Here is a 15,975-nt window from a genome sequence, read left to right as displayed (position 1 = left end):
TCGGAGATACATCTCTGGAATGCTTTGGAGCTTAAGTCGCGCCAGAACCCTTCATCTTTCCCGTTTATCATATTTTTCTCAAAAACATTTCAAACTCTCTCAAATTTATTCTCATCAACAAGTCCAAAATCAAACAACAAAGCTCAAGGGAACTTCGTCCAACATCACAAACATCATACAACACTGAAGCAAAGTTGAAATTTGTAAGTTTTTTGATGTTTTGAAAGTTTGAGTTTTTGTAAATGAGTAGAAATTGATGATTAAGGTTGGAAACAAGTAGAAATTGCATGTATGATAGTTTAGACATAATGTAAAACACATTTTTTTGGCTGAAAATGATTATCAAAATATTTTTTTGTGATTTCATGTGCACGTTGGCGCCATTGACGCAATTTGTGTTGTAGAAAATTTCGGAGATGCATCTCCAAAAAATTTCAACGTTTAATTTCCCCAGTAATCAGAGATGCGTCTCTGAAATTTTCTCTGTGTTTCTTTATTTTCTTGCTTGTAGTGTTGCATGCTTGCACTAATTGTCTAGTTTACTTTATCTTTCAGACATTATGACCGATAGACATGATAGACTGAGGCACGAGAGGGTTGCACAGCATGCATCAGTGTGGTGGGAGAAGATTTGGGTTTCGGAGGCTCTTGTTCTCTCTGGCCATGTGGAGTCTTTTACTTTTAGGGCTCGTGTTTCTCCTCATGCTTCTTCATCTTCTTCTTCCCGTAGGATACGGGTTTCACCTGCGGGAGCATCTTTTCCTCCATCCTCATGCAGGCTCCATGTTTCACCTATTCAAGTGCCAGATATACGTAATTCACCGGTGGTACTAGGGACATCTCCTACTACTGATGCTTTTATGCTAGTGTCACCTCATACTGCTTATGTTGTTGAGCCAGTGCCACCTCTAGATGGTGAGACTGCTCAGGATGCTGAGCCAAAGGCATTTGGAGGAAGTCCTGTAGAGTTGTCACTATCGCCTCTGTACTCATACCATAATGCTAGATATATATGGGACAGAGAGGTAGCATTAGTTTGATTCATTAATTTTAATTTACGTATATTTTAATTGACAAGTTTCTGACATTGATTTTTATTTTCTACAGGATCGTGATTGGCTAAGTTTATTAACCATGAACGAAAGATTATTGGCTTGCCTCATCCGAATGAGGATTGGTTTCAGGAAGCTTTGTCCCCGTTTGGGATGAAGAACTTGTGCATGACCGGTTATACTACGGTCAACCACTGGATGCTTAATGCATTCGTGGAGAGATGACACTCAGAGGCCTCGTCATTTCACCTCCCGCTTGATGATATGTTTATCACATTCAATGATGTGTCGTGTTTGCTATATCTTCTGATCATGGGGTGACTTTTAGATCATGGGAGGATTACCAAAGATGGGACACTCGAGATGATGGTAAACTATCTGGGGGGTTGACCCAACAGAGGTGAATGAGGAGTTGAATAGGACCAGGGGGCTCATGTTAGGTTTGAATATCTGAAAAAAGGTATATACAGAGGAGCTCCAAAGAGCACATCAGACTACAGGTGATGACAAGCAGGTGGGGCTCCACACAACGCATGCTATGAGAGCATACTTGTTATATTTGGTTGACACTGCGATTTTTATGGACAAGAGTGTCACTTATACAGATGCCATCTACCTACGGTACTTCCAGAATTTCTAGCGGATCCATGAGTACAATTAGGGGGCGCTTGTTTGGTCTACTTATACTCGAAGTTATTATAGGGTTGTAGGTGGAAGACGAAGCAGGTCACAGGCAACATCACACTAATGACGGTAATATTTATTAGTGTTTTAATCTTTTTGTGTCATTTTCACTTCATATTTACAATGCCATTATTTATGATTCGTGGGTTCCAAACTTTTCAGGCTTGAATCCTCCAGCACTTCCCGCACATCTCTGGTTGGACGATATATCGCGTGGTACTGCATTCATAGGGAACTAGACGATTGAACCGTTCAAAGTGTATCTTGACTGCTTGGTTGTCGAGGACATGCACTTCAACAGCTATGTCGATCATCGTAAGACACATCCATTTGACAAGATAGTGTTATACTCTAGATGGTCGACCTGCGGATCACGTCTCACTGCTCCTCATCTGTCCGAGCGCATCATGCAGTAGTTCGATAACACTGAGACCATTTTCAGACACCCTATTGCATATGCTCTTCTTGCTTTAACACGTACACAAATGGATGACATATTTGATGATTATGAGAGTCATCTGATATCGGAGGAGACACTGAGTCCCATAGTTCTGAATGATTGAAGCCACGTGGACGGATATATCAAGTGGCTCTTCAAGGTATCACATTTATATATGGTGCAGACTGCTCCAGAAGACCCACTAAGACCAGCTCATCAGCAGATGCTATAGGATGAGCAGGCACAGTTATATCATGTTAAAGATGTCTTGCCTAGATATTGTCACATTGTGGAGATTCACAGGCAGGCATTGATAGAGATATCTTCCCTCTAGATGCTATCATAATAAAGGCACAGGGGACAAGCACCGGAGGGCGGGGAGGATTAATGGTCGAGGAGCCCGAGAAGACAGATGAAGCAGAGAAGATGTAGTCTGACATACACAGTTGTGCAGTAGCATATAATAGTTGTACTGCAGATTATATTTTATTTTCACCTCTGACTATATCATTGTATTCGACTTTATTTATATATGACAGACCATCTAGAGTTATATACATCATTTTTTGCATATGGATTGTATGATTTATATGGATTATATGATTTAAATCTTCATCTCAATACACAAACAAAATACATATATCTACAAAAGCAAAATACAATATGCATTTATGCTCTGATAGATTACATAGATACGCCTTCGAAAAATAAACGGAGATTTATTTCCAAAATATTTTAACGTTAACAAAGACTTTAGTGCGTTCGAAGATGCATCTCTAAAATCTATGGGCATTTAACTATTTTCACGTGATGTCTAAGAAACATATATGATGCATCAAGAAATTCTCTTTAAAGATCCATGAAAAGTTTTATTATTATTTTAAATAGAAATAATATTTCATACGTTTGTACAGACAAAAAGAAAGAAATAATGTCTCATACATAAACAAAACAAAAAGTATCATACATGAGGTCTTTCCTAAATTCCTAAAAGCACTTTGATTTTTCAGAAATAAATACTTATACATAGGATTTTAAATATTGTTATTACTTAACCATTTATAAGATATGCTACAGATATGAAATGGCCAAAATTTGGCTAGCTATCATATAGACTTTGCTCATCACATTGTGTGATTGATGGAGTATAAAACTGATACATGCATCAAATGGATGATTAACCCATCCTCAATTTAATCACTTCAATAACTATTCTCGATTTCGAGTAGGTTAGCAGTACACAGAGACTCGACATTTGAGTGTCCTCTAGAGAGAGTGGACACCAATTATGACACATAAAATACAAGAATTTATACACTAAACACATTAATCACAAATGTGGAGTACTAAACAAGTATCAGTTGTTCCTACGTCAAATTTTAAACTCGATAATAAATAATTATTACCAAACTACAACAATTGCCGTCCTACATGATACCTAATCCACAAGAACATGGCTACAGCTATAAACCACTAAACAGTGAAATTGAGTATTTCTCATAAAATACATGAAAGATACACCATTTTTCCAGAACTATGCTATCATAATGCCTCATCCACTCATTGTACAAAGTAACAAGTTCTCCCATCATTCTCGATCCATTGATCGACGCTGTGGGAAATGATGACCTGCCCCATCTGTATTGACAATAAAATAAACCAAAGTTTAAGTTAGACAACAATAACTTTTTCAATAATGATTCTGTTTTTGTATTGAAAAGCACACTGGTAATTACAATCAAAGCTGCATCATGGCTATTCCAATCACACCGAAGGAGTATTTTGAAATGAAAACCACTTCATACACTTTGATACAACAAAAGTATAGAGACTCATCAGATTTAGCTTTTGAAATTGTTTGAGTTGGGAAATTAAATTCTTAAAATTAACAAAATTTCAAAATGATTACTGAAATTTAAAATTCTCAAAAACAAATTTAATTTGATCGACCAATGTAGTCGTCAGTCCCTTGAATTCTCCCGTATGGACTAGTGATCAATGTAGTCCACTGAATTCTCCTACACGGACTAGTGATCGATTATTTTCAAATTCAAGAATCATTTTGGAATTTCATTATTTTAGGCAATAGACCTAACAATTTCAAGAACTAAAGAAGTGATCACTCGCAAAAACAAGGAACAACGGAAGGTGTGAAGTGCAGCTCATTTACAGTCCAACGACAACTACAACTGTCAGCCACTCCTAAAGCACGATAGTTAGTTAGATGCTAGTTTGAAACAATCCACTTAAATAACAATGCGAGGAAAAAACACCTTAAAAATGCAGATCATTTTCACTGTCGTTTGAATTTTCATCTGCAGAGACTAAGGCCAATAGACAAATGTTAACAAGTTAGTTCTATACATATCAACATCTCTAACAGTCAACTAACCTATATATAGTCAGTGACAAATAGCCGCCGTCCCCAAAACACAACTATGAAGTAACGGTATGGCCGCTACACAGAAATTTAGATACCATACAAGCAATTTATTTTTATTTTTATTTTTACTTTTATTGTGTACATATCAGGAATAGAAGAATAGAGAGATATCGATTTCAAAAAAGGTCACAGGACAGATAACAAACAAAGCTCAAATATTGAGGTGTTGATTGTGGTTGAGATTGAGATGACGCCATAGCAAAAGCAGAATGAAAACAAATATCAAGAACAGACAATAGGCGCAGAAACAGAGCACAGATACTTAAACTTGAAAAGAACCAAGGCTGCAGAGATGAAGTCCCAGAAACACAGTAGCACCTAAGTGTCGTGCCTCATTCAGAGGTGTTTGCTAGGTTTTATTGCACTCAAGCAGTGAAAAAAAATTGGATGAATAGGGTTCAATCATGTCAATCAGTTTTGGTCTTTCCAGGGATACAAAAACCAGAAGTCTATAAAGGCAACCGTAAGTAAAGGGTATTTCAGGGTTTTTACTGCATCATCACTGTGGAGGCTGGTCCAACTGAAATTACCTGTGTTTTGACCACATTATGTTTATGGTTTAAAAAAATTAACCTAACCAATTTTTAAGTGGTGGAGCAACCACTCGGCAATACGTAATACCACTGCAGCGGTTTTTTGGGGTTGACTACTCCACACTGTACCAGCACCAATGGTAATTAATGTAACTAAGAAGACTAACTAACTCGTACAAGACAAAGCTCATGAGTATCGCTAAGTAATGAAAATCGAAAAATACCACTTTCACCATCAGAAAGTTCGGCAAGTCTTGCAAGTGCATCAAGGAGAGACTGCTCATGCTCCTGTATCAAATTATACACAGATCAGGCATATTGCACCATTTTTTGCAAGAAAAGCAAATAGCTGATATTTTTTAGTATAGAAGGAATTGAAAATATAATCATGCCCTAAGCCATTACCCTCAATACTTTCTTTGCTTTCTCAATTTCAAGAGGATCAGGATGATTTGCACTAAATACCCTCTCCACCTGTCAAATTCAACGGAAACTTAAATATGCGGAATATAAGACCAAAACATCTCAAAGAAAGTACAATCTAATCAAAGTTTGTTTTCAGCCACCTCCTGTATTAGTGTGTCTGTATGAAGAATCTGAATATCATCAGGAGCCTTCTTTCCTGCGCCATTCTGTGATGACAAGAAATCTTTTCTAGATTGACCTTTAGGAACCCCTCTACCTCTTCCAACTCCTGGAACACTATCACGTCCAACAGACCTATTCATCCCATGACCAGAGCCCCCCAAACCCCCACGATGATTAATTCCAGGATCCTCAGGTACCCACTGAATATCTTCGGGAGATATCTGCAGTTAAAATACTGCATCTGAATTAGCAAAAACAATATATATATTAACATGTGCTGAATATATCAACAGCAACAGCAAGAGAATTCATTATTAAAACCATCTTCAAGATATTATTGAACAATCAAGATACAAGGAAAGAGCATTTCTTCCGTCTTAATAAAATCAAAGAACCAAATTTCAGGAACTATTTTACCAAATTTCACTATGATTCTTATACAATATCAATGACCATACATGTTAAGTTGAATATATAACTTATATACAAATACTGATTTCTTCATTAACGTAGCAAGACAAAAAAATAAGTTTGCCTGCTTAATTCAACACTTAATATTATATGTGAACTCGAGTAAAAGCTTAAAAAACTCTGCACTTGAGGCTACTGTCAGCATTCAGTATCAACCAAATCACGGTCTATATCACTAAATGAAATTGTTGTAAGAGTAAAGATCTAGTAGTTAATTTATCTTCGCAGTAGATTTCAGCCCTGAATAAGCACTGGAATTTTCAGTTTTGTCGAACACGGGAACTTTCAAAGCAGAATAATCAAAAGTGGCTGATATAGCTCTGGAGCAAGGCGGAGTAGAACTCCTCAACAGCCGAATGGCTGTCACATGCTATTTCTGTATGGTGGTCATCACAGCATAGGACACCTTGTGTCAAGCAGGTGAAATTATTTTCGTTTGTTAAAATAAGGAACTCCTAAAATCCAAAGTTTGGAGTAGATGCAACCTTTTAGAACCAAGCTTCCCTCCCTATGAAAAGAAATCACTAAATTAACCTCGCTAGAGGCTAAAATGCACCTGACAGCCCTAAATTGGGCATTTTAAGTCTTTGTCCTATGGTGTGTTTGGATAAGTGGAAAGGGAAGAAACAAACAAAAATGAAATGGAATTGTAAGTTAGCTTTGTAAGAATAAGTTGGTCCCAATATATTAATCCTGATATTAGAGCCAATCAATTTGAGACAGCCACCATAATATTCACGCACTAACCCAATAGAGTTGGGTGTGATAGGGTATTTGGAAAAATCTAAGACCAACACTGCAAAAGATGTATGGTTTTGAACAAGCATAACAGCCCGTATGTTACAAATACCATCGCCACACACTGAAGTGACCACAGCATAATCAATCGCTATTGATGACTCAGTTTTGAACAAGCATAACAGCCTGTATTTTACAAGGTCAAGCCTTTGTTTCAAAACCTATAGCAACTGTTTCCCTTGGTTATTTAAGTCTTAATGACAAAGATGGACTAGGTTTTATGTACCCAGTATCATTGGTAACGCTATAGCCCTTTTGGGGGTCACAAACTATTCTGAAAAAAAAAAGGATACTTCTAGATTGTACATTTATACTTTAGATATGGCATGTATGACATATCAACTATTCATAAATGCTAACAAATTTGGCAGGCTCTCGTATTTAAAGTTTATAATAATGGAAAAGTTGAGATAATTGGCAAAATAATAAATAAAATTGACCCCCCAACGCCCCATCTCCCACCCGTTTTCCCAATTATAATTGTAATACGTAGTACATGCCCAAAGTGATAAAACTTCTTCGATACTTGAGTCTGTCAAACATATTCAATAACAAACTGTAGTAACATTATAACTATATTCTAAATCTAGATAATAACCTTACAAGTGCTTTTGTTGTAGTTTAACTTGTGCAAACCCGACTATCATTAAGGACTATTTTTGTATTGTTGAATACCATTTGATACCAAATATAACTTTGAAATAGTTATGATTGCAAACTCCATGAGTTAAAAGAAAACTATGTAAGGATTTCACTACAAGAAACAGGATAATGCCTCAGATGTACCTCTGATAGTTTAACCCATTCCCATGTTTCATTTGTACTCCCCATGTCATAGACCAGATTATGCCGGCCCTGAAAAGTTAGAAATATAAGTAAAAAATTCCAGCTGAATATTAGGGGAAAACAAATTACCAAATATTCCAGGGTTGTAAATACATCAATTGGATTGTAGTCAGAGATAACAGCTTCATAAAAGTTATTGTCGTCAGGCCATCTTGTCCTCACTCTCCTACCGATCATAGGACCAAAAGATCCACCCTCGGCATGTTCACCCATGACAGCTCTATTAGGTACTTGATTCTGTACTTGATTCCTTCCACCTGGTCCTGAAGGAGGAAACTGCTTTGAAGATACACCAGGTAATATTGGACCCTGTAAATGAAAAATACGCTCTAACGTTGCCAAGTCCAAGCTTGCTGAATGAATACAAAAATTAAAACATGACAGATCTAGACTACATATGTTCCCTACTCACAGATTTTTGCTTCTTTCCCTTAGATCCAGGAACAGATCCTCGTTTTGCTGCAGAAGAAGATGGCTGATGAGATGCAGTCACCGTTTGTGGGTGAAATGGGGGAGAAGGCCCACCAAAAGAGCGTGGTGGTACAGGTGGTGTAATCTTCTGCTTTTTGCGAGATGCAGAAACCGACGGACTGGGAACTGAATCATGTAAAGCTTGACCAGTATTCATTACGCCAGACTGATGCCCACCTGTCTGTCTCCATTCCCTTTGTCATTATCCAACAAAGTATTGATTAGCAAAATATCAGCACACTGTTTCAAACAAACAAAAAATAGCAGACACGTGGAAACACAAGACAATCTCATATCTAAAGCATAGATAGACCAACAAGAAACCTTATTTCATAATGTTATCAGACCTTATCCTCCGTATTGTGTCATCCGCATTAACCCGGCCTAAGAGTTCTCTGTGTTCCTCATTAGATAATCTCAGCTCTTTTCTCAGCTCTGTAATCAAACTTTCTTTCTCCTAAAGAAAATACACATCATGCAGCAGTCATTTAAACCTGATCACAAACATTAAAAACAATTAGGCTTGAAGAAAAAAAAATATACCCAAGTAATGGCATCAGCTTGAGCTTTAAAGGCTCTCAGAACTGAACTGTATGCTTCCTGCTCAAGTTGATGAATTTGGGTTTCCATATCGATTTCACCATACACCCTGGGGTATGGAATTGAACCAACGGCAGATCTTCCATTCCCGGCAAGACGTCCTCCCCTGGGAATTCTATTTTGATGGGTTGGCGGAAGATCATCATCGGTTCCTGCAATTATCACAATCAAATCAAGGGATAACAAGTGAAGAAAATATCAGAGATTTTTCAAAACTGGTAAACAATTACTTTCAGAAATTTAAAACATGTAACATTGCAACGAATACTTCAAGGCAAAAGGAGAAGTAACATTATTTCTACAGCATCTTGACAGCACAACCAACTCATGGAAAAACAAACAACTGGGTGGTATTTCTCACATCACCACGTGCAAATAGTTACAAACCAAGCAATCAAGTATTTGACCTATGAAAAACGGTATTCATAGTCTATCATTATCATTATGAACTGAACTTAAAAGCTAGTCAGAACTACAGTGCATAAAGATTTGAACTAAACCCGGATAAAGTTCTAAGAAAGCACTTATGAGGAAGAAAAGTATCAAAAGAATCTTGTAATAACTAAGTCTTAAATAACAATAACTTCTTGTATAAATTAAAACTAGTGTCTGCACCTAAATTTTTCCAAAAGATCTCACATCTTAATTCTCCATAAACATCTATAACCTCATAAAGACTTCTCCGCAAGAGAAGAAACAAAACTAGATACTACATCTCCATTTTTTTCAAATGCTCTTTCATTTAATTCCTCTATAATCATCTATAAGGGCGTATAAAGACTTTCTTTGTAAATTGCAAGTGAAGAAACATAAACTTATATTAACTAACAAGTAGTGGCTCACTAGCTCTCATACGGAATAAACCAATCCAAATTAGGTTACTTTGGAAGGTTGGGTTTCCATAAAAATCCATTGCTAATCCCCCACCCTCCCCTACCCTCCCCACCCCTAATTGTAATGCCCTCCCAAACAATAGTACCCTTCCCCTATAATTGTTGAATTTTAAGGTATCTATCCTTTGTTTTCCAAATTCAAAGTTACACTAACTATTTTTTGTGGCAATTATACATTCACCTAACGAATTATTTTAAACTATGTTTGGTTTAGCTTTGGGGAGAGCCAAAAGCAATTCTAGAGGTGCAAAATTGATATTATAATCATTTTGAGGCGTTTGGTTCTTCTAAAGTAGAGTTGATTCTAATTTAAGCTAGAATTTATAGCTTTGAGTTTCAACTCATGCATAAAGTTATCCAAACATAAATCACTTCACATTCAACTCACTTCTAACCAGAATCAATTTTACAAAATCAATCAACTCAAAATCATTTTTTTCACCTCAGAACCAAACATAGGCTTAAAGAAGAAAGAGAACAAATGAGTAAGTGGAGCAATAAAAGGTAAACATATATTTAAAAGTTGATTACCAATTAAAGCTATTACCTATTTCTTAATTTGTACAAAAACAAGTATCCAGGAATGAAGGAAGTAACAACAAGAAGCAAAAGCTTAGACAATTTATATATAAGTTTTAAAAAAAAAACTAAGAAAATACAGAAAAATAAAACAAACTATTGCAGAAGTAAGAACTAAAAACAAGCCAAAAACATGTGTAATTAACATCTAAACTATATCATGCATGCTATCTTAGTTCAAATAACTGAATCAAATGGATATATAAACTCAGAATTGCCCATTAAAATTAAAACAGAGAAGACTGATAAGTAATAATAGTGAAAAAAAAGAGAGAAAAAATAGAAACCCTAACCCTAAAAAAAGGGGGGAAATTGCGAAATAGAACAAAAAGTAAGCAAAGCTAACCACTACTGTCGTAGGGTTCGTAATCCATAGCCAGTTTGAGAGAACCAGATCCACGAGTTTGGAATTGGGTGAGGGAGGGCGCACCAAGAACAATTTACAACCTCGAATATAGAAGAAGAAGAAGAAGAAGAAAGAGAAGGATGAAGAAATCAACGAGATTTTGAGTTGATTTGTTGGGGAGAAGAAAAAAGAGTGTTTGTGGCGACGGAGAGAAGAGAATGGTGGATGAGTCAACTCGGATTTGAACTCGGAGTCGGACTCGGTGAGAAAAGTGTTTCAGGGTTTCGTTTCGACGACAATTCAATTCAGTTTCAGTTCATAATTCGCTTTCAGTTCCGCTGTTCATGATTCCAATTATTATCATTATGATTATTATTATTATTATTATTTTAAAAATAAAATTAAGTTTATATTTAAGTGTTAAATACTAAGTTTGTAAAATTTAATTTTTTTTATTAATTTAATATTTTTTTAGAAAATTTTGAGAAAATTAATAATTTAAATTATTATTTAATAAATTTATTAATTAAAATTTTAGAAATCCGATACATCACTCGGTCTCTCTTGTGCTTCATTTTACATACACTTTATAAATACTAGTTTCATTCTCTAATTAATCGATGTGAGATTTTATTTACTACACTTTAGAATAGGATGGAATTGTATATAAGAAACCTGGTATAAATAAATAAGAACATATGAAATAATATCTTCTTACATTATAAGATAATAGAAAGATTCCAAGGCAAACTTGAATGTTTGCATTCATCCATTAACGAAAGAAATCTTGAATTACAAGTTTAAGCTTATAATTGCACAGAGTCTGCACATATATATTGTTGGTGTACCAGATTGCTCATATTTATGAAGTATTCCAAGTGTGACAATCTTGAAGATGTTTAACGCATTTTTGATATGATATTATAGAGAGATGTGTATTCTTGAAACTCAATTATTGGAGCATGTAGTTTTATCATATAGCTCCCAACTTGGTCATAATACTAAGTATCATTCGTACAAGATGTTGTCAGTTGGAATTGTATGCTTTCCAGTTATGTTTTACATGATTGTTCAAAGTTTGCACTTGATCTTTTTTATCAAATGAGGAAGCAAGGACTTCAACCAAATAGAGGTAGTTCCAGAAGTATTCTTTTAGCTTACGGTATTGTTGGAATGGTGGATGAGGGGAAGGGTGTTTTCTCTTGCACCACTAAAGAATACTTGATTAGACCAAGCTTGGAACATTATTCTGCTATGGTTTATTTGCTCAGTCGTTTCAACAAGCTTGATGAAACACTGAAGTTTATTCAAAACATGTCCGTTGAACCTAATTCCTCTGTATGGGATGCCTTGCCGACTGCTTGTAGAATTCATAAAAAATTCAGAATTGCAGTCCTTGGCGGAAAATGTCTGCATGAGTTGGGACCTGACAATAATACAACTCGATATTTACTTTGACGTGCATATTCCTTTTATAGTTGGTGATCACTCAAATTCGTACTCGAATAAACTATATTATTGACTAAAATTGTCACACTTGGAATACATTTTAATCATTGTCTATGCATTGGAAGATTTCCTTAAGCATTAGTTAGTAATTAGTAATGCGTTCAGCATCTTCATATTTGAAATGTATTCTTCATATTAAACAAAAAAAATGACAAAGTGATTGATTAGCATGAAGAATCCCCGCTCTTCATAAGCATTACCTATGTCACGAATAGTCAATAACTGGGATTGGATCATTCTCATTTGGGTATGCTACTATTTTATTTTTGTCATGTGGGTTGGTGATGAATATTGGAAGTCCCACATCGTTTTTAGTACACTTATTGTTAATGTTTATATAGTATACACTAACAAGTCATTGTGTGCGCTTCTGGGCTGAAGAGTTATTGCACTTATGAACTTTAGGCCTTGAATACTTTTCAACAAATTTAATTATTAAGTTTATTAAATATCAATTTAAATTATTAATTCTCTAAAAAAGTATTTAAAATATTAAATTAGTTAAAAATATTAAAATATCTTAGTCATCATTGTCAATTAATTAAAATATCCCAATCAGAAAATTTTGTTTCTTTGATATTTGTTGTTATTATATTTCTTTTACTTAAATTGATGGTCTTTTCAATCAATTTTATAATTTGACTTAAATGCGTTTTTGCTCCATTGGTGTGATGTTTTTTAAAAAAATTGATCTCTTAAGTTTACATCACTTGGGCTTTCGTGGGTCCCCTTCAATTTTTCATGTGTGATTGATGATTAGGAAAAAAGATATTCTTAAGGAGTTGTCATTGATGACTAAGATAATTTATTATTTTATATTTTTTTATATAATTAATTAAAAAGTAATATTTTTATAATTTCAATTAATAACTAATAATTTTACTTAAATATTTTAGAAATTTATTTCGAATTAATTAATTCATTTATTAAAATAATGTTTTTGGGGTTATGCCCCAAGTTCATAAAACATTATTTAAATCTAAGACATTTGTTCTCATTTGAATGAGCTATATAAAGGCTAAAATTAGTCATTAACTAAACAATGTGGAACACGCACACACATGCGCGCACACACATACACATACGCACACGCACACGCAAATGTAGTGTGTACACACACGTACATGCGCACACGCACATGCACACACACACACACGCGCATGTACATGCACAGACACACACACACACGCATATACACATACATACGCACACACACACACACATAAATTTACACATGTACACACACGCGCACACATAAACATGCACATACACACGCACAGGCGCACACACACACGCATACACACGCACACACACATGCACATGTACGCACACAAACACACATACACGCGCATATGCACACCTATACCCACACGCTTACACACACGCACACACGCGCACATGCACACATACGCATACGCACACAGACACGCACATGCCCACACACACAGACACGCATATGCACACGTATATGCACACACTCACACACACGCATATGTACACGTACACGCACACACACATACGCATATGCACATGCACACGCACATACACACGCACACACACATGCACACACACACGCACACGTACACGTACACACACACACATACACGCACACGCACACGCACACGCATAAACACACAAATGCACAGGCACACACACATAAGCATACACGCAGGCACGAGCGCACACACGCACATGCACATACACACACATAGACACGCACATGCACACACATACACACACATATACATACGTATACGCACACACTCGCACACACGCATACGTACATGTACACGTACACGTACACACAGACGCGCGCACACACACGCACACACGCATACACACACGCATACACACACACACTCACATACACACGCACACGCGCACACACACACACAAACACACAAATACACAGATACACACGCGGGCACAAGCACACGCATACGCATAAACACAGACAAGCGCGCGCACACACACACAGAGGGATTAATTATATGCTTATGATCTTGCACACTTAAACAAAATATTAGTAAACTTTTTTGTTCTTTAAATACTTTGTTATCCTCAAAACCTTTTAAGGGGATGAACAAATTTTGTTCTAACAACCTCCCCATTTTTAATGATGACAAACAAATGTATTTAAGAATAATGATTGATGATTTAATTAACATAGTCTAACATCAGAGGATGGGGTTTATAAGTCCCCTTAAGTTAGACAGTCCATTAAGTTGAGGTTTGTAAGCTCCCCATAAGTTTGATAGACTATTAAGACGAGGTTTGTAAGTTCTTCTTAACTCCTTATCTATTTTAATTTAATCCTATCATTTCAACCAACAAAATCTAATATCAGGGTCTGAGGTTGGTAAGCTCCCATTGAGTTTGACAGGCCTTAGGTTAAGGTTTATAAGCTTCATTTAGTCTTGACAGTTCATTAAGGTAAGATTTGTAAGATTTCCATTTAATCCTTGTCATTGTTAAATAAAAAATAGTCACTAAGCTCAATGAGATTAAACTCATTCAGAAGAAATTAATATCAAAATAATATTGAGTGAATAGGGTTCATGATTCAATTAAAAGCATTAAACACACTTTTAACCTTCTTAAATGTTCTCCCCCTTTGTCATCAACAAAAAGGGAACAGAGATATTGAAAAGTTCAGACAGACCACCTAACTTATATATGGAAAAATATGGTTATGATAAGAACATAGTCTGAACAACCTTTACACTTCTCAATACTAAGAAACAACTAAAGTGGTTGTACAATTTTTGATTTTCTTAAGATGGTACGTGTCATTCAAGAATATCAACCATCAAAGGTCATCATTGCAAGCATTAAATGATCAGATGTTACATCTTTTTATTTCAACGTTCAAGACACACAGGTCCCTCTATAAAATCACATTATAAAGGACATACTTTTCATCCAACTATTCTTCTTAAAAAAATGAGTTCTCCAGCAAAAACTGCGATTAGCATTCCTTTAGAGGAAATCACAATCCTTTTTCAGCAGCCAACCATAAAGGAGCCCCAACCAGCTGGGTCGACCACCATAAGGGAAACATTAAGGGTTACAAAACCCAATAAGAACAAGAAGAAGCTCAAGAAGAAAAAGAGAAGAATGTCCATAAGAATATACTTATACAACTCTGATGAGGGGTGTGAGGGTCGGGTGCTTGATTGGGATGAGTCTGTAGCAGCTAAAGGTTGTTGTTCTGATTTGGACAGATTAATGTAAACCCCTGACTGTTGTAATTTTTTCAATCTATTGATGAAAAAAATTCCCCTTTTGAATTGATATATACTCTGCATATTTTGATTCTTCTTTGAATTCGTTCAAAAATCAAGAGAATAAAAAATAAATTAATTCATAAGATACCCATGCAAAGTCATTAATAAAAACTTATCATAAGAATAATCATAATTTCCATCTAAATATAGATTAATGTGACAAACATAAGCAAGATAATAAGACATGCAAAATAGATAGAGAAAAAGAGATAAGATTTTATAAAAGAAACATTTTAATCAGACAAGCAAAAAAAAATAGTTCAGTTCCTAAGGCTATGGTTTCTTCAGAAGGTCCAAAATCGCTCTTAAGTTTGCACCCATGATATCTTGCCTAACATCCATAGATTTCATCAACTTATCCATTTTAGTTTGTTTGACAGCCATGGCTAGTTGAGAATTACTTATAGAAGCCAGTTTTTTCTCTAAAAGATCTTGC

The 15,975-nt window shown here is 35.6% G+C and overlaps 1 protein-coding gene across 1 annotated transcript; it reads right to left on the bottom strand.

Annotated features, from left to right (window-relative positions):
* Positions 1 to 3,476: 3,476 nt before the first annotated feature.
* Positions 3,477 to 11,090, bottom strand: LOC127101191 (protein EMSY-LIKE 3). The gene is made up of 10 exons (XM_051038536.1): positions 10,744 to 11,090; positions 8,869 to 9,077; positions 8,673 to 8,782; positions 8,267 to 8,519; positions 7,948 to 8,163; positions 7,795 to 7,863; positions 5,718 to 5,960; positions 5,557 to 5,625; positions 5,376 to 5,439; positions 3,477 to 3,813 (listed from the first exon to the last, which is right to left on the bottom strand). Exons 1-10 carry the CDS (start codon positions 10,769 to 10,771, stop codon positions 3,764 to 3,766), a joined length of 1,311 nt encoding a protein of 436 aa, XP_050894493.1. The 5' UTR covers positions 10,772 to 11,090; the 3' UTR covers positions 3,477 to 3,763.
* Positions 11,091 to 15,975: the final 4,885 nt, after the last annotated feature.

This window comes from Lathyrus oleraceus, chromosome 7, assembly GCF_024323335.1.
Source record: "Lathyrus oleraceus cultivar Zhongwan6 chromosome 7, CAAS_Psat_ZW6_1.0, whole genome shotgun sequence".
NCBI lineage: Eukaryota > Viridiplantae > Streptophyta > Magnoliopsida > Fabales > Fabaceae > Lathyrus > Lathyrus oleraceus.
This window is presented reverse-complemented; position numbering and strand designations above follow the sequence as displayed.